The 20,497-nt window shown below is 43.5% G+C and overlaps 1 protein-coding gene across 2 annotated transcripts in view; it reads left to right on the top strand.

The window, feature by feature from the left end:
- CAPN6 (calpain 6) overlaps window positions 1-16,650 on the top strand; it is an 82,150-nt gene extending 65,500 nt beyond the window's left edge. For both annotated transcript variants that reach the window (XM_067471577.1, XM_067471576.1), the window contains exons 8-13: window positions 2,845-3,040; window positions 4,575-4,697; window positions 6,836-7,038; window positions 7,336-7,457; window positions 9,829-9,965; window positions 12,613-16,650. In XM_067471577.1, coding sequence (XP_067327678.1) covers window positions 2,845-3,040; window positions 4,575-4,697; window positions 6,836-7,038; window positions 7,336-7,457; window positions 9,829-9,965; window positions 12,613-12,795 — 964 coding nt within the window. In that variant the 3' untranslated portion in view covers window positions 12,796-16,650. The remainder of the gene's footprint in view (window positions 1-2,844; window positions 3,041-4,574; window positions 4,698-6,835; window positions 7,039-7,335; window positions 7,458-9,828; window positions 9,966-12,612) is intronic.
- Window positions 16,651-20,497: the final 3,847 nt, after the last annotated feature.

Here is a 20,497-nt window from a genome sequence, read left to right as displayed (position 1 = left end):
AAACCCCAGAATTCTGCAGGAGGCAGAAACCAGATTTTAAGTGGATTTTTTTCTCTAGTGTGATGAAACGTATGATGTTAATGTTCTACTCCCAGTATTTATTTATCATGTCATCAGCAACCAGACATTTGTATTACATTTTTAACAAAAACAAACAAACAGACAAAACGCAGAATTTACAAGCTTAGTAGTTGATTAAATGTCCTTTGACCACTAGCTGGCCACTTGGAGTGCTTCTGGTGTTGCCACAAGAAGGTCCTCCATTGTGCATGTGGCAGGACTCAGGTTGCATTGCAGCAGGTGGTCTGTGGTTTGCTCTTCTCCACACTCACATGTCGTGGATTCCACTTTGTAGCCCCATTTCTTGAGGTTGGCTCTGCATCTCGTGGTGACAGAGCGCAGTCTGTTCAGAGCCTTCCAAGTTGCCCAGTTTTCTGTATGCCCAGCGGGGAGTCTCTCATTTGGTATCAGCCATTGATTGAGGTTCTGGGTTTGAGCCTGCCACTTTTGGACTCTTGCTTGCTGAGGTGTTCCAGCGAGTGTCTCTGAAGATCTTAGAAAACTATTTCTTTATTTAAGTTGTTGACGTGCTGGCTGATACCCAAACAAGGGATGGGCTGGAGATGTCACTGCCTTGGTCCTTTTACTATTGGCTGCTACTTCCTGGCGGATGTCAGGTGGTGCAATACCGGCTAAACAGTGTAATTTCTCCAGTGGTGTAGGGCGCAGACACCCCGTGATAATGCAGCATGTCTCATTAAGAGCCACATCCACTGTTTTAGCGTGGTGAGATGTGTTCTACACTGGGCATGTGTACTCAGCAGCAGAGTAGCATAGCGCAAGGGCAGATGTCTTCACTGTGTCTGGTTGTGATCCCCAGGTTGTGCCAGTCAGCTTTTGTATGATATTGTTTCTAGCGCCCACTTTTTGCTTGATGTTCAGGCAGTGCTTCTTGTAGGTCAGAGCACGGTCCAGAGTGACTCCCAGATATTTGGGTGTGCTGCAATGCTCCAGTGGGATTCCTCTGTATCTTCTTTTTTTTTTCCCCTTCCTTCCCTTTTCTTGCTTGTTTTTCCCTAAACATGAGATGTTTTTCCATATCTCTCCCAACCCCAGCCATAAACCAGGAGTAGAGAACATCTTGCAAAATTGTAGCAAGTGAATGTTATTATCCAGCTCCCAATATGTTCTCACCATTATACCCAAACCATAAACATAGTGAGAGTTACAAAGCTTGGGATATCACAGAATTAAGCTGTGCTTTGCAGTCAAGGGAGTTATTGTATGGGACTGAGCTGTGCTTTGCAGATTAGAAAATTACTGTATAGGAGGTGCATTGTATTTTGCAGCCTAGGAAATTATGGCATGCAAGTGGGCTGCAGTTTGCAGTCCATTGAGCTGTTATGTAAAACGGAACAGTGCTTTTCCATTTGGGAAGCTGTTTTGTGAAACTAACTTGCATTTTCTGACAAGGAATTGCAATGATCATTCTTCTAGATGGGTCAAAGAAAGAATGTTCTTATCCATGTATTGTAGAAGGTTTCCGTGGCTGAAATTACTGGGTTGTTGTAGGTTTTCGGGCTTACAGCCATGTTACAGAAGCATTCTCTACTGACATTTTGCCTACATCTATGGAAGGCATCCTCAGACATTGTGAAATCTGATATTATTAGGTTGTGAAGTCTGATCTTTCACAGTACATATGAAAAAGATCTTGGGGTCCTCGTGGACAACAAGTTAAATATGAGCCAACAATGTGATGCAGTGGCAAAAAAGCTAATGGGATTTTGGCCTGCATAAATAGGAGTATAGTGTCTAGATCCAGGGAAGTCCACACTTGGAATATTGTGTCCAATTCTGAGCACCACAATTGAAGAGAGATATTGACAAGCCGGAATGTGTCCAGAGGAGGGTGACTAAAATGATCAGGGGTCTGGAGAACAAGCCATATGAGGAGCGGCTTAAAGAGCTGGGCATGCTTAGCCTGAAGAAGAGAAGACTGAGAGGAGACATGATAGCCATGTATGAACCTGTGAGAGGAAGTCATAGGGAGGAGGGAGCAAGCTTGTTTTAAGCTGCCCTGGAGACTAGGAGACGGAACAATGGCTTCAAACTACAAGAAAGGAGATTCCATCTGAACATGAGGAAGAACTTCTTAACTATGGGAGCCATTCAGCAGTGGAACTCTCTGCTCCAGAGTGTGGTGGAGGCTCCTTCTTTGGAGGCTTTTAAACAGAGGCTGAATGTCCATCTGTTGGGGGTGCTTTGAATACAATTTTACTGCTTCTTGGCAGAATGGAGTTGGACTGGATGGCCCATGAGGTCTCTTCCAACTCTATGATTCTATTATTCTATTCATGTTGCATACAAATATATAGTAACCTTTGAGATATTCCTAATTATCTGGGTTACATTTGTCCAGAACTTCTAGGAGATTCCACCTGAACATGAGGAAGAACTTCCTGACTGTGAGAGCCATTCAGCAGTGGAACTCTCTGCCCCGGAGTGTGGTGGAGGCTCCTTCTTTGGAAGCTTTTAAACAGAGGCTGGATGGCCTTCTGTCGGGGGTGCTTTGAATGCAATGTTCCTACTTCTTGGCAGGGGGTTGGACTGGATGGCCCATGAGGTCTCTTCCAACTCTTTGATTCTATGATTCTAGAGGAGGGTATTTAAAAGTGTTGTGTTGACAGTTGTGCACTCAGCTCTGGAAGACTTGGAGGAATACAACATCTGGAATGCCACTTCTGGATCAGGAGATGGTCCCAATTTTTAAAAAGGAATGCTAGTTTTTATGTCTAGCCCATGAATAATATAAATGTGTCTTCCTTCTGTTCTGTACAACAGGATGACTTTTGAAGACTGGTGCAAAAATTTCACCGACGTTGACATCTGCCGCATTGTGAATACGTCCTTGTGTAGCATCCACAAGACCTGGGAAAAGAAAACGATGCGTGGAAAATGGACAAAGAGCACAGACCCCTGGCTGAACCGCTCTGGGGGATGTTCAAATAACAAAGGCACCTTTTTGCAAAACCCACAGGTTGGAGCTTATTTGCACTTGAGTTTCTGCACTCATGCAATGCTAAGAACACCAGAATTGCACACCACTGGTTGAAGCTGAGCCAAAATTTCCTCTGCTTGTGTTTTCAGCTTGTTTGCATTACACACCTAGACACACTTCTCATAGTTCACTTCCCCATCTCCCATGACTTGCTTGCCACTTGCTATACTCTTCCGGGCATTTCAGGTGGAAAATGCCAATTTTCCATTACATGTCAATGTTCTTATGCAATTTATTTTTTTAAAATATCCATCTATACTATGTCTATAGATGGATATTTTAAAAAATGCATAAGAACATGGACAAGTAATGGAAAATTGGCATTTTAAATGTCAAAATTTTAAATATCCATCTATATTATGTCTATGGAGCTCCCGGTGGCGCAGTGGGTTAAACCACTGAGCTGCTAATCTTGTTAACTGAAAGGTCGCAGGTTCGAATCCAGGGTTTGGCGTGAGCTTCCACTGTCAGCCCCAGCTTCTGCCAACCTAGCAATTCAAAAACATGCTAATGTGAGTAGATCAATAAGTACCACTCTGGCGGGAAGGTAACAGTGCCCCATGCAGTCATGCCGGCCACATGACCTTGGAGGTGTCTATGGACAACACTGGCTCTTTGGCTTAGAAATGAAGATGAGCACCACACCCCAGAGTCGGACACGACTGGACTTCATGTCAGGGGAAAACCTTTACCTTTACCTTACTATGTGTATACTTTCTAACATGTTCACAATATATATGTCACAGTAATCCCAGATCACACATTTTATGCTATAGCAGATCTTGTGCAAGGATTCTGACCCTGGTCATGTCCTCTTGCAGCACCTTCCAGTGGAAGGCGAAAATCAGGAGTCTCCCAGCACTACCTTCTGGATACAGCCCTCCAGGAAGGACTAGAGCCACTGTAAGATAGTGCCTCCCAGTCCCATCCCAGCAGGACAACACAGACAACCCAGAAGGATACCATCGTCAATGGTATTGAAAGCAGCTGAGCAATCCAGGAGAGCCAACAGAGACAACCTCCGCCTACCTAACTCTCTTCGTAGGTCATCCACCAAGGTGGCCAAAGCTGTCTCTGTTCCATAGCCAGGCCAGAAACCAGATTGAAATGGATCTAGATCAGTGGTTCTCAACCTGGGGTCCCCAGATGTTTTTGGTTTTCAACTCCCAGAAATCCTAACAGCTGGTAAACTGGCTGAGATTTTTGAGTGTTGTAGGCCAAAAACATCTGGGGGGCCCAGGTTGAGAACCACAGATCTAGATAATCTGTTTCATCTGGAAATCCCTGGAATTGGGAAGCCACCACATACACTCCAAGACCTTGCTCAGAAAGGGGTTGCCAAGCTGCCAAAACTATTTTAGGGATGGAATTTGACCCATTGAATAGACTGAAACTCAGAGCAGATTCCCTACCCAGCCTCCACAATATTGTTCTAATAGTTATGGACTTTTTTAGATTCAGCTAAAGAAACTGTATGTAGCTCCTGACTGAGATATCTTCTCTTTTCTTTTAGTATGTCTTTGATGTGACGAAGGTTGAGGACAAAGTGATGATCTCCCTGCAGCAGAAGGACCAACGTATCCACAAAAAGGAAGGGATGGGGGATAATGTCGTTATTGGCTTTGAGATCTTCAAGGCAGGTGTCCTCATTGCATGCCTGATCTCATTTACTCCAGCCTGGAGCATCCAGATTTAGCTGTAATTGTATTTATGCTAAACTAGTTGGCGCATCATGTGTTCTACCTCAAGGAGGGACAGAAGGTGGCTCTGTATCCATTCCTAGATCTCTGGGTCATTTGCAATAAATTGGCAAGGAAACTGGGCTTCCATTTGCTTAACAATCACAGTGATCCCCTATTGCTGTGTCTCTCAACCTTCCTAATGCAACGACCCCTTAATACAGTTCCTTATGTGGTGGTGACCCCACAAACATAACATCATTTCAGTTGCTACTTCATAACTGTAATTTTGCTACTGTTATCAATTGTAATGTAAATATCTGCTGTATTTTCATTGACTGGATCAAATTTGGCACAAATACCCGATACACCCGAGTTTGAATACTAGTGGGGTTGAGGGGGACTGATTTTGTCATTTGGGAGTTGTAGTTGCTGGGATTTATAGTCCACTTACAATCAAAGAGCATTCTGAACTCCACTGACAATGGAATTGAACCAAACTTACTACTCAGAACTTCAATGACCAACAGAAAAAACTGTAAGGGTTTGGTGGGCATTGACCTTGAGTTTTGGAGTTATAGTTCACCTAAATCCAGAGAGCACTGTGGACTCAAACAATGAAGGACCTAGACCAAACTTGGCACGAATACTCCATATGCCCAAATATGAACACAGATGGAGTTGGGAGGAAATAGACCTTGACATTTGGGAGTTGTAATTACTGGGATTTATAGTTCACCTACAATCAAAGAGCATTTTGAACCCCAGCAATGATACAAATGGGCCAAACTTCCCACACAGAACTCCCATGACCAACAGAAAATACTGTTGTCTTTGGTAACCCTTCTGACACCCCCTCATGACCCTCCCCCCCCCCAGGGGTCCCGACTCCCAGGTTGAGGAACACTGCAATAAAGTCAACCCTCCTGTTCAAGGAGCTCCACTGGCTGCCATTCATGTACCAGACCCAATTCAAGGTGCAGGTTCTTATCTACAAAGCCCTGAACGGTTTGGGACCCGCCTACCTGCGTGACTGTATCGCTGTATACGAACCCACACGATCTCTTTGTTCATCTGGAGAGGCCCTGCTCTCGATCCCACCAGCATTGCAGGCGTGCTTGGTGGGGACGAGAGAGAGGGCCTTTTCTGTGGTGGCCCCTCGACTCTGGAACTCACTCCCTAAGGACATCAGGCAGGCCCCAACCCTGGCAGTTTTCAGGAGGAGCTTGAAGACATGGTTGTTCCAGTATGCCTTCTCAGATTAACAATCCCATAGCACTTTGTCCCTCTAAGCACTTTACATTTTTTAGGTGTGCTCGTATGTCTTTCCACAAACACTACTATCACCTTTTCATTCATGTTCAGCACTATTCCCAATTTAAATTTTTACATTTGGCCTTCCCACAGTTTTTAATTGTATGTTGTCTTGTTGGTAATGTTATATGTTTACTGTTTATGTTTTTTTTAATTACTTGTATTGTTGTGATTATTGCTTGTATTGTTGTCTTCGGGCTCGGCCTCATGTAAGCCGCACCGAGTCCCTTGGGGAGATGGTAGCGGGGTGCAAATAAAGTGTTGTTGTTGTTATTATTATTATTATTATTATTATTATTATTATTATTATAGAGGATTACTTACTTACTTACTTACTTAGGTGGTCCCTCGTTTTCTGAGGATGATTGTCTTCCAATATTCTTGTAGGTCCGTATGTGGCTGTGGAGCCCTATTCTGGCTCTGCATCTTCTTCCGCAGTGAGAGCATTGGTTTCCAGGTGGAAGGCGGTCTCGGTCATGGTTGACTTGACGCGCCTTCCTCTTGGCATGCTTCTCCCTTTCGCCCTCCATTCGTGCCTCCTCAAATTCTGCAGCACTGCTGGTCACAGCTGACCTCCAGCTGGAGCGGTCAAGGGCCAGGGCTTCCCAGTTCTCAGTGTCTATGCCAGAGTTTTTAAGGTTGGCTTTGAGCCCATCTTTAAATCTCTTTAAGAGATTATTATAGAGGATAACATGGGAATCACTAGACTGGGCCACAGCAATGCATGGCAGGGGATGGCTAGTAATAAATAAACATGCAAATGTCCCCTTTCTATCCATAGGTGGAGGACAACCGAGAGTACCGAATGCACACTCTGAAAATACAAGAGAAGGTGGCTACCTCTACATACATTGACAACCGCATGGTTTTTCTGAAGGTCGTTCTCAAGCAAGGCCGATACGTCTTGATCCCAACGACTTTCAGCCCAAACATTGAAACGGAGTTTATTCTGAGGCTGTTCACAGACGTGCCATCAAAACTCAGGTACTACCTAACACAGGTGAATACAAAACAGTTAACTGAAATTCACACTTGGCCCTATGTCCCACTGCAATAGTCATCAGCCATGACGACTGGGGCAACTGCCATGGCAATTCCTTCTCTGATTATTCCCATATCTATCCTTGGACGTTGCATGTCATCCTTTTGGGAAAATGTTCAATATACCACCGGAACACTTGCAATTCCTCCAAAGACAGAGTGTAATCTTCTTTTCAAAATCTATTCCTTATCTAGTAGTTACCTCCTTGCGTTTAATCTTGCTTCGTTTTGATATTTCAGAGAACTTAAGCTGCATAAGCCAAGGCTAGCCTGTCTGGACATCTTCTACGGCGTCCCTCGGAGGGTGTCTCAGGTCAAAATCCATGCGGTGGAGGGACTTCCAAGCCAGGACAGTCAGGGTGGTAAGTGCAAAAGAGAGTCTTAATAGCTTTTGCAATTTTCTCTTGCATCTGCTAATAATTATAAGTCGCTGGATATTAAAATTCAAGTTCCCTTAAGCTTAAAAAATACTGACATATCCAAAAAAGGGGGGCAGAAAGGACGTCAAGATGCAGAGCAAAGTCTCATGTCATCTCAAGAAATGACACAGAGCTGGAAAAAGTTTGGAGGGCAGCTAAGGATCAGATCCAAAGCTTACCATATATTCATTTTTGGTGATGGTCTCAATTTGCTTGCAAACTACCAAAGCACACAAAAGATAGAAATTTACTGGAAAGTCAAGCAGTGCCCTCTGCCGGTTGCTACAAACCTTGTTTGGGTACATGTACATTGTAAAATCAATGCAGTTTGGCACCACTTGAACTGCCCCGGCTAAATGCTATGAAATCCTTTAGAGTTGTAGCTTTACAAGATCTTTAGCTTTATCTGTTAAAGACTGACACTGTCTCTTAAAACTTCAATTCCCACAATTCCATTACATTGAGCCCAAGCAACTGAAGTAGGATCAAACTGCATTGATTACCTCGCAGATGCATCATCCGTTTCCTATAAGCCCAACCACCTTCTCCACAGGCTTAATATTCACTGCTTCATTTGCCCCCTCAAGTTCCAGAAGCATTCTCTCCTGACATTTCACCCACATCTTTGGCAGGCATCCTCAGAGATTGTGAGGTCTGTTGGAAATTGGCAAGTGGGGTTTATATATCTGTGGAATAATGTCCAGGGTGGAAAAAAGAACTCTTGCCTGCTTGAGGCAATTGTGAATGATGCAATTAGCCAGGTTGATTAGCATTTAATGGCCTTGCAGCTTCAAACCCTGGCTGGTTGCTGCCTGGAGGAATCCTTTGTAAATAAAGAGCAAAGCTAAAAAAAAAAAAAGAAAAACCAACAACAGGGGAATTCCAGACAAGAAAAAATCAGGATCAACTAACACCTCCCAACAAAGGATCCCCCAGGCAGCAATCAAACAGGCTTTGAAGCTACACAGTCATTAAATGCCTTTACTGGACGATGCAATTGAAAAATGTTTTAGTACTGAGATGCTGAATACTTATGTTTTTACTGGTTTTATATGATTTTATATTATATGTTAATGGTTTTTAATGGTAATTTATGATATTGGGGGGCATTGAATTGTCCCAACTGTAAACCGCCTCGAGTTGCCTTCTATATAAATACGGTAAATAAATAAATGAATAATCAAGGTGGCCAATTGCAATATTCACACTTGCCTCCAACAGACAAGAGTTCTTTCTCCCACCCTGGACATTATTCCCCAGATATATAAACCTCACTAGATAGTTTCCAACAGACCTCACAACCTCTGAGGATGCCTGCCATAGATGTGGCCGAAATGTCAGGAGAGAATGCTTCTGGAACTTGAGGGGGCAAATGAAGCTGTGGATATAAAGTCTGTGGGTAAGGTAGTTGGGCTAGGAGCTGTGACTATAGAAAACAGAAGATGCATCTGTGCTGTACAATCAATGCAGTTTGATCCCACTTCAACTGCTTGGGCTCAATGCAATGGAATTGTGGAAACCCACCTTAAAATCCGGCCACCAGTCCAAGCAACTGATGTATCAGATATTCAGGCTGTCTAAGGCATTTAATGGCCTTGCAGCTTCAAAGCCTGGCTGGGGGAAGCCACTGAGATACACAAGCATGTGGACAATTTCAACAAATAGGAGGAAACCACAAAAATGAACAAAATATGGCTACCAGTATTTTAAAAAACTCCAATATCAAAACAGTAAATAAAGAGCAACACTCAAAAAGCAGGGGAATTCCAGACAAGAATCAACCAGGGCCAGTTAATACCACCCAATAAAGGATTCCCCCAAACAACCAGCCAGACTTTGAAGCTGCAAAACCATTAAATGCTAATCAAGCTGGCCATTTGCAACATTCACATTTGCCTCAATCAGACAAGAGGGTTTTTTTTTCTATCGTGGACATCATTCCACAGATATATAAAGCCCATTTGCCTAGTTTCCAACAGACCTCACAACCTTTGGGGATGCCATAGATGTGGGTGAAAACGTTAGAAGAGAATGCTTCTAGAACATGGCCATACAGCCCAGAAAGTTGGCTTCTATAACTTCCTGTGACCCACCAAAACAAATACAATAATACTGTCTTTAGGTGGAATTTGTTGTTCCATGTCAGTCGGGTGGCAATTTCCTTCTGGACTGCAGTCTGTGTTGTAAAGGAACTCTCCAAAGTGCTGAAATGACAGTTCCCCCAATAGTTCCTGTAAAGTTTAGACTAAAACCCAGAGCGGATGAGCCACTTCACTGACATGGAAGCCCAAAGCTGTCACTGTTGTCTTTTTAGGAGTAAATCCCTATGTTATCATCAAGTGTGAGAACAAGAAGGTCCAGTCTCCCATCCAACATGGCACCGTCAATGCTGTTTTCAACACACAAGCCATTTTCTACCGAAGGAACATTCACAAGCCCATTATTATCCAGGTAAGTGCTACTTTCCCATATATTTGGTACAATACGATTCCTATATCTGCAAGGATGTATCCCTAGACATAGAAAGTGGAAAGGCAGGTAATAGCAAATCCTTATTGAAATTATAATATTAATAATATTTATTTATTTGATCAGTCATATGACCATTTCAAAATACCTTATTGAAATTATTTTGCCTCTTCCAATTGTTGGATGCCTTGACATCATTTCTGACTTATGGCAACTCGAAAGCCATTCTCTCATGGGGTTTTCTTAGCAAGGTTTGCTCAGAAAGGGTTTTTCCTTTGCCTACTTTTAAGGCTGAGAGAGTGTGGCCTAAGGTGACCGAATGGGTTTCCATGGCTGAGCAGGAATTCAAACCTTTGTCTCTAGAGTCATAAGCTGTATCTTCACTCTATAAACAAGAAATAAGAAATGCAGTTTGACATCACTTTAACTGCCATGGCTCATCGCGACAAAATCCTGGAAGTTGTAGTTTGGCAAAGTCTTTAGCCTTTGCAAAACTTTGCAAAAGTGTGCAGATGCCTTAAAAAGCCACAATTTACAAGGTTCCAACGTACTGAACCAGGGCAGTTAAAGTGGTGTCAAACTGCTTTAGTTCTACAACAATGTTTCTTAACCTGGGGGACAGGACCCCTGGAGGGGGGTCATGAAGGGGTTTCAGAGGGGTTGCCAAAGACCGTCAGAAAACATATATTTCTGATGGTCTTAGAAAACACTTTGGCAGAAAAGGCTGAATATCTCTCCACTTGTTCTTCCCTTCCTTTTTGGAAACAGACAGCAAATCCTCACACCAAAAACCCACCTCCGCTATGACTGGCCGACCTCTCAGCCAAGGGGAATTTCTGAGGCTACAAGTGGGAAGGGGAGAGCAGGCATTCTTGGCACATGGCAGCATGGAGCACATGTGCGGCTGAGGGAGAGCATAAGAGGTTGGAGGGAGGCTCATGCCTGCGTTTCCCTTTGAGGCAGGGGGTTCTGTGTGGGAAGTTTGGTCCAATTCTATTGTTGGTGGAGTTCAGAATGCTCTTTGATTGTAGGTGAACTATAAATCCCAGCAACAACAATTCCAGAAGGAAAAGATCTATTTTCCCCAAACACCACCAGTGCTCACATTTGGGCATATTGAGTAGTCATGCCTAGTTTGGTGCAGATCTATCATTATTTGAGTCCACAGTGTTGTCTGGATGCAGGTGAACTACAACTCCAAAACTCAAGGTCAATGTCCAGTAAACCCTTCCAGTATTTTCTGTTAATCATGGGAGTTCTGTGTGCCAAATTTGATTCAATTCTGTCTCTAGTGGAGTTCAGAATTCTCTTTCATTGTAAGTGAACTATAAATCTCAGGAACTACAACTCCCAAATGATAAAATCACACACACACCCAATCCCACCAGTATCCAAATTTGGGTGTATCTGGCATTTGTGCCAATTTTGGTCCAGTGAACGAAAATACATCCTGCATTTCAGATATTTACATTACGATTCATAACAGTAGCAAAATTAGAGTTATGAAGTAGCAACAAAAATAATGTTATGGTTGTAGGTTACCACAACATGAGGAACTGTATTAAGGGGTTGTGGTAATAGGAAGGTTGTTAAACACTGTTCCACAATAAAAATGCACCCATGGAGCCAGAGTAAAGGAGGGAGCTGAGAAGACAGTTCCATCTTGTCTCCTGTGACATCAGAGCCCCTCCCCAGCAACAATATAATATTATATAATACTAACATTATAAATGATGTATTAGTACTAAGGAGCTCCCGATGGCGCAGTGAGTTAAACCCCTGTGGTGGCAGGACTGAAGACCCACAGGTCGCAGGTTCGAATCGGGGAGGCGGATGAGCTCCCTCTACCAGCTCCAGCTCCTCATGCGGGGACATGAGAGAAGCCTCCTACAAGGATGATAAAACATCAAATCATTCGGGTATCCCCTGGGCAACATCCTTGCAGACAGCCAATTCTCTCACACCAGAAGTGACTTGCAGATTCTCAAGTCTCTCCTGACACAACAAAAAAAGTACTATGCTAACAATACAGTATGTTTTATGTACATATGACTTGTGAAACGCTTTGAGTCCCCTTCAGGGTGAGAAGGGCAGATATAAATGTCACAAATATATAGATAGATAGATAGATAGATAGATAGATAGATAGATGATATAGATATAGATATAGTTGAACACTCAACCTAATACACCATGCTGGTTACAGAGGCCTTAATTTGGGTTATTTTCACCATTCACACAAACAAACTCATGTTGCGAGATGTGTTATGGATCTCCCAATACTGTGTGATAATTAAAACATGTGCAAAGCCAACCACAGAATGGAAGTCAGATGATTTTCTTAACTCATGCTGCTAGATGTGTTAAGGATCTCCCAATTCTGGGTGCTAATTGAAAACTATACAAACCCAACCAAACAATGAAGGTCAGATTATTTTCCAAACTCATGCTGGTAGATGTGTTAAGGATCTCCCAGGTCTCTGCGTTAATTGATACACATACAAAGCCAACCACAGAATGGAGGTCTAGTTGAGGAGGTAGAATTGTGACCTTCTGCCCTTTCCACTAGGGCAACAAAAGGGCAAGGCGTGTAGCTGCAATTATTTCACTCCTCTTTCCCCATCCGTAGGTCTGGCACAGCCGCCTCTCGTCCCACCGCTTCCTGGGACAAGTGCTGATGGCAGCCTCACCCGGTGACCCCACAGGACTTCAGAAGCTCCGACTCCAGGGCCGAGGCGAGCGCGAAGCAGACGAGATGCCAGGTCACATCACCGTCAATGCCCTCTCCAGCGACGACCTTGCAGAGCTCTGACAGGCCCAGACGAGGCGGCCGCCTCCCAGCAAGAGACCTCGTTTGCCTTCCTTTGCGTCGGGAATGTGCACGTAGACGCGAAGGGCTCTAAAATTAGCTTCCTTCCCTTGTTGCGTCTGGTTTATAACTGGGCAAGAAAGAACGAGAGCAGAAGCAACTACACAACCAATACTCCCCCGTTTATGCTTTTGCATATATACCAACATATACCTGCAAGAACTGCAACTGGAGTGAAGCTTCGACAGCCTACTGGATGTGTTTTGAGCCCCTTTGTTAGGAAATGGGGTTATTCGGAGATGGACGAGACCTGACTCAACAGCCATGATCCTGTTTGACACCGGCAGAGTCAAAAGTTCAGCCAGCATATTAAGACACAGGAGGCCTTGGGATGGTGACAGCTGTAGGAGAAGTGACAATGCAAGAAAGACTTCCCTGTATGCCCCCCTCTCCATCCGTCATTTGGGTCAGAAGCAGAGCTGTGCCCTGGCACCATTTTGGTAACCATTGCATAGCTGGGAAAAAACCATTGTAAAAGAAGGCACAGGATACCTACTTACTTACTTACTTACTTACTTACTTAGGTGATCCCTCATTCTCCAAGCAGGATTGTCTTCCAAGTTTGGTGACCTGGCGGTGGGTCCGTAGGTGACTGCGGAGCCCTATTCTTGACCTGCATGTTCTCCCGCAGTGAGGGCAACGGTTTCCAGGTGAAAGGCAGTCCCAGTTGGAGTTGGCTTGACGCGCCTTCCTCTTGGCACATTTCTCTCTTTCATTCTCCATTCGTACATTTTCAAATTCTACAGCACTGCTGGTCACAGCTGACCAGTTCTCAGTGTCTATGCCAAAGTTTTTAAGGTTGGCTTTGAGCCCATCTTTAAATCTCTTTTCCTGCCCACCAACATTCCATTTTCCATTCTTGGGTTCGGAATAGAGCAACTGCTTTGGGCGACGGGATCAGACATTTGGACAACATGGCCAGTCCAGCGGAGTTGATGGCAGAGGACCATGGCTTCAATGCTGGTGGTCTTTGCTTCTTCCAACATGCTGACATTTGTCCGCTTGTCTTCCCAAGAGATTTGCAGGATTTTTTGGAGGCAACGCTGATGGAATCGTTCTAGGATTTGCATGTGACGTCTGTAGACAGCCCATGTTTTGCAGAGTTGGGAGTACAATAGCTTTATAAACAAGCACCTTGGTATCCCTACGGATGTCCCGGTCCTCAAACACTCTCTGCTTCATTCGGAAAAATGCTGCACCTCCTTCCACAATATGAAAAAAGCTGTAGCATCTGATTATAAATAAAGTACATCAGCAACAGGATTCTAAATGAAGACATAGGGTGAAATACTGGATCACAACAATGGAAAACAAGGCAAATCTTACCTACACAAGGCAAATCTTACCGTCCTCGTAGACTGATTTATTTATCATGTCAGAAGTGAATTGAGAATACAGTTACAATGCATACAAAAACCACAAACAAAGTTAAAAGCTTGGCATTGTACTAAATTGCCTTTGACCAGAAGCTAGCTACTTCATGTGCCTCTGGTGTGGCTGTAAGAAGGTCCTCCATTGTGCATGTGGTAGGGCTCAGACTGCATTGTAGTCAGTGGTCTGTGGTTTGCTCTTCTCCACACTCACATGTCATAGATTTTGCTTTGTAGCCCCATTTCTTAAGGTTAGCTCTGCATCTCATAGTCCCAGAGAGCAGCCTGCTTAGCGCCTTCCAAATCACCCAGTCTTCTGTGTTCCCAGGAGGGAGTTTTTCATCTGGAATCAGCCACTGATTGAGGTTCCGGATTTTAACCTGCCACTTTTGGACTCTCGCTTGCTGAGGTGTTCCTGCGAGTATCCTCATACTTAAGATCCTCATAGATAAATCAAGACAAATCAACATAATGACATTATGATAAGTCTTCAATGATCTCCAGTTCATACTTGCATTCGAACCCTGGCTGAATTTTCTTTACTCTTCTTTGATTCCTATTCTTTGATTCTCCTTAATCTCACCGTTCACTAAATCGCCACTAATCGTAACTGTAATACATTTTCTTTGTCTCATATTTTATATCGCCAGGACTGTCAAAGTAGTAACTATATTTAGCATGCTAAGATGACAAATCCCATGTTGAGAGGATCAAAATGTCAGAACTTTAAATGCAAAACTTTCCTTCTCCGTTGTTTAAATCTTTTGGCTTTTGCATGCACGTTGGCACATACTTTGCATCTTTGAATCTGTGTTGGGATTATTGAGACGACAATATTTTTCTGAGCTGTTTTTCATCTTAAAAACAACTGAAAATATCGAACATGGCTGAAACTGAAATGGACAACGGTTAATACATAGTTCCAACTCACTAATATTTGTTTTTCCTTCATTTTTAACAGTGTTTTACTAGTCACAGGAGCTTTATATGATGGTCCTAGCCTGTATGTACATTCATATATGTGTGTGTACAACACATATATACATATAGGCTAGAATAGGGTTTCGTAAACATTTCCAACGCCTTTCTGCTTCATTTTTTGTGCAACCTCAAGTATGTAAGTATATAAAATAGGTATAAAATCAAACATTTACAGCTAATAAATCAGCATTTGCAAGGCTTGCTATACAGGGTGGTTTTCCTTTTCGTGGAATGCATCTGAAGCATTTTCTACAACATCCTTTTTTTTTTTTTTTTGTATTGTTGAAGGCTTTTGGGCTATATGGCCATGGTCTAGAGGCATTTTATCGTGTCAGAAGCAACTTGAGAATATACTGCAAGTTGCTTCTGGTGTGAGGGAATTGGCTGTCTGCTGAGACATTGCCCAGGGGACACCTGGATGTGTTACCACCCCGTGGGAGGCTTCTCTCATGTCCCTGCATGGGAAGCTGGGGCTGACAGACGGGAGCTCACCCGGATACAGTGTACATCGTAAGCACTGAATGTTGTTGTTCACAGATTCATGTAAATGTCTAAAACGACCACTAGGTGGTATCCACAAACCTTTTACTGTTACTAAATTTTCTATCATATCTCCTCTCATTTTCAGTTACAGCTACTGCATTTAGAGTCCTGACCCACACTCGAAGGAACAGTGCTCTGGAATTATCTATATTACATAACTATACATGGGTAACATACAATAGATTAAAATTCTAAGACTGGTGCCCAATTCTGGGCACCACAATTCAAGAGAGATATTGACAAGCTGGAATGTGTCCAGAGGAGGGCGACTAAAATGATCAAGGGTCTGGAGAACAAGCCCTATGAGGAGCGGCTTAAAGAGCTGGGCATGTTTAGCCTGAAGAAGAGAAGGCTGAGAGGAGATATGATAGCCATGTATAAATATGTGAGGGAGGAGGGAGCAAGCTTGTTTTCTGCTTCCTTGGAGACTAGGACGCGGAACAATGGCTTCAAACTACAAGAGAGGAGATTCCATCTGAACATGAGGAAGAACTTCCTGACTGTGAGAGCCGTTCAGCAGTGGAACTCTCTGCCCCGGAGTGTGGTGGAGGCTCCTTCTTTGGAAGCTTTTAAACAGGGGCTGGATGACCATCTGTCAGGGGTGATTTGAATGCAATATTCCTACTTCTTGGCAGGGGGTTGGACTGGATGGCCCATGAGGTCTCTTCCAACTCTTTGATTCTATGATTCTACGACTAGATACCTGGTTAGACTTGGGTACACAGGATCACCACTTACGTAGAACAAAAGAAAGAGAGCTGGGGTCAAGAAGCCGAATGTTAAAATCATCCCAATTTTTGGATTTTCTTTTTATTACATCCCATTAGTATTCACCACTTCCAAAGGTCCCCTCCCCAACTTGATAATGAAAGTAAATCCAATAAAGGAAAAACGCGGATTTAAATATTTTGCATTAATTTGCTTCATTTTCCTCGATGTGCATTTAAGCTAAATTGCTTATGATTTTCCGTATTTAGAGACTCAAGCTGGGAGATTAACTCTATTTTTTGCTCTGGTTGTCTTCTGCAGGCTAATCTGAATTGACTTGCAGCTGACCTCTTGGCGCCTGTGTTGATGCTTTGCAAGCATGGACTCCCAACATTTGCTCACCTTTCTGCTCCCTTCTGATCCAAAGAGGACTCTGTAATGGCAGGACGCTCAGAAAAGTTTCCCATGCCGCTGTACCTCAGAGGATTTGCATGGAATGGGTTTGCCATTGCCTTCCACTGAGGCTGAGAAGGTGCAGCTTGCCCAAGATTGGCAGAGGCCTTCCATGGTTGAGCAGAGATTTGAATCCAGGTCTCCAGAGTTGTAGTCCAAACCTCAAACCACTACATCATAGGTAGAGGTAAAGGTTTTCCCCTGATGTTAAGTCTAGTTGTATCCAACTCTGGGGGTTGGTGCTCATCTCCATTTCTAAGCCAAAGAGCCAGCGTTGCCCATAGACTCATCCAAGGTCATGTGGCCAGCATGACTGTATGCAGCACCGTTACCTTCCCGCCGGAGAGGTACCTATTGATCTACTCACATTTACATGTTTTCAAACTGCTGGGTTGGCAGAAGCTAGGGCTGACAGCGGAATTCAAACCTGCGACCTTTTGGTCAGCAAGTTCAGCAGCTCAGTGGTTTAGCCCACAGCATCACCAGGGGATCCAATACATCATACTGGCTCCATATATATTCCCTACACTATTGAATATGAACCTGTTATGAATGTATAAGTCTATGTTGTGTAGTTTCATACCTACAGTTCTTGGAGAAGACTGCAATGACCAGGAACCCTTTCACATCATATGTTTATGGTGCTATATGTTTATAGTGCTACCTTGGCAGCCACCTCTCCACAAAAGTCAACATTGAAACTGAAATACAACACTGACTGAGCTCTGTGAGTGCAGCTTTTTTCCAAATGAAACAGAGTGTTTGAGGACCAGGATAACCATAGGGATACCAAGGTGCTTGTTTATAAAGCTATTGTCCTCCCAACTCTGCTATATGCCTATGAAACGTGGACTGTCTACAGACGTCACATGCAACTCCTGGAACGATTCTATCAGCGCTGCCTCTGGAAAATCCTGCAAATATCTTGGGAAGACAAGCGGACAAATGTGGTCTTTGCTGAAAGAAGCAAAGACCACTAGCATTGAAGCGATTGTCCTCTGCCATCAACTCTGCTGGACCAGTCACGTTGTCTGGATGCCTGACCACCATCTCCCAAAGCAGTTGCTCTACTCCGAATGCAAGAATGGAAAACGGAATGCTGGTGGGAGGAAAACAGATGTAAAGATGGGCTCAAAGTCAACCTTAAAAACTCTGGCATAGACACTGAGAACTGGGAAGCCTTGGCCCTTGAGCTCTCCAGCTGGAGGTCAGCTGTGACCAGCAGTGCTATAGAATTTGAAGAGGCATGAATAGAGAGCGAAAGAGAGAAATGTGCCAAGAGGAAGGCTCATCAAGCCAACCCCGACCAGGACCACCTTCCACCTGGAAACGAATGCCCTCACTGCGGTGGAAGATGCAGATCAAGAATAGGGCTCCACAGTCACCTACGGACCCATCGCCAGGACACTGATCCCGGAAGACTCAGACAATGAGGGATCACCTAAGTTAAGTAAGTTATAGTGCTATGACACTAACTAACACAGCAGCAGTTTATAGAATTCTGAGATTTGTAGTCTGATGGAGCACAAGGGCTTCCTAAGATCCTTCCCTCAGTTGCAAACTCAAGGATTCTAAAGGATAGAGACAATAGGTCTCCAATGGAAATAACTGTACCAGACATACGGCTGTATTGACAACTTGTGAACACACGATGGCAATCTGGTTCTGTCACTCAGAGCTTATCCAGTTCACTAAGCAACAGTCTTCATGAAGTCCTGCAAACTCCTCCATGCCAGATGCTTTTGTTTCTTCTTTGCAGTCTCACATTTGTCACCTGCAACGCTGACATCTTTCTGGGTTCTTATTTCCGAACTTGAAATTTTCACTGCCATACCCTAGTCACCACACTACACTCGGGGTCAGTGTTCCTATCTAACCACAAAGGAATCCCTTACAAATTGGCCCCAAAGAGGAGATAAATTCAGATAAAAAAAATGGATACATACTAGAGTTAAAACACAAGTGGGAACATGTACGTACATCTGTCTTCTAGATGCATTTTTACGAGGGTTGAATGAAAAGTAATGCCACCATCTTAGTTATTTGGATTTGGATGGGAATATCTTAATAAATCAAATGCAGAAATAATCCTTAGAATGTGCTCTTTAATTACCACTATTCACTTTTCCACATAATCATCAGACAATTGGATACATTTCTGCCAACGATGAACAAGTTTTCTGAAGCCGTCACAGAAGAAGTCGACACTCTGTTTCCGCAACCAGCGTCTCACAGTTCTCTCATCCTGGGTACCCATCGTGCACAGATCTTCCGATAGCCAAGCAAAGCAATAATGTGACCCACACATTCTTGTGAAATGCCGATTATGCTTAAAATTTCTCTCTGAGAGATATGATTGTCCTGAATCAATCTGTCAACCTTTCGCTTGTGAAACTCGGTGGTTGCTGTCACAGGACATCCAACTCTTTATTTGTCACGCAAGTCAGATGTTCCCACCTCAACATCTTTAAACCTACTTGCCCAATGACGCACAGTACTCACATCAACACAATCACCATGAACAGCTTGCATTCTCTACTGAATCTCCTTTGGGGTGACACCTTCTGCTGTCAAGAATTCAATGACTGCACATTGCTTAAGTCGCATTGACAGACTGTCTGTGCAGGGTTCCATACTTCGCACTTTAACATCGCAACTATTCAATACTAAGGCTTCCCGCCAAAATGGAACTGTAGAGGAGACTCTACTGAACAAGCCAGTACCTGCCGCATACCAGTACTGCCATCTGTTGAGGAGTTATGAAGGTGGAGGCATTACTTTTCATTCAACTCTCGTAGAAAGAGAGGATGAAGTGTTCTAAGTCAGCATTTATCAAGCTAGGTGGTCAGGACCCCTGGAGGGGTCGCCAAAGATCATCAGAAAAAACAGTATTTTCTGCTGGTCATGGGAGCTCTGTGTGAGAAGTTTGGCCCAATTCTATCATTGATGGGGTTCAGAATGCTCTTTGATTGTAGGTGAACTATAAATCCCAGTGATGACAACTCCCAAGTGTCAGGGGCCATTTCCCCCAAAGTCCACCAGTGTTTACATTTGAGCATATTAAGTATCTGTCTCAAGTTTGGTCCAGATCCATCATTGTTTGAATCCACAGTGTTCTCTTGATGTAGGTGAACTACAACTCCCAAACTGAAGGTCAGTGCCCATCAAACCTTCCAGTATTTTCTGTTGGTCATGGGAATTCTGTGTGGGAAGTTTGGTTCAATTCCATCATTGGTGGAGTTCAGAACGCTCTTTGATTGTAGGTTAACTATAAATTTCAGCAACTACAACTCCCAAATGACAAAATCAATCCCCCCAACCCCACCAGTATTCAAATTTGGGAGTATTGGTTATTTGTGCCCAATGTAGCAGAGTGAATGAAAATGCATCCTGTGTATCAGATATTTACATTACAATTCATAACAGTAGCAAAATTACAGTTATGAAGTAGCAACAAAAATAAGTTTATGGTTAGGGGTCACCACAACATGAGGGACTGTATTAAGGAGTTGTGGCATTAGGAAGGTTGAAAGCCACTGCTCTAAGTTGTAGCAGTATTTGTAGTTTGGAAAGTGAAGGAGGACAAACCC

Source organism: Anolis sagrei, chromosome 10 (genome assembly GCF_037176765.1).
Source record: "Anolis sagrei isolate rAnoSag1 chromosome 10, rAnoSag1.mat, whole genome shotgun sequence".
Taxonomy (NCBI): domain Eukaryota; kingdom Metazoa; phylum Chordata; class Lepidosauria; order Squamata; family Dactyloidae; genus Anolis; species Anolis sagrei.
The sequence above is the reverse complement of the archived record's forward strand: the minus strand, read 5'-3'. Positions and strand labels throughout refer to the sequence as shown.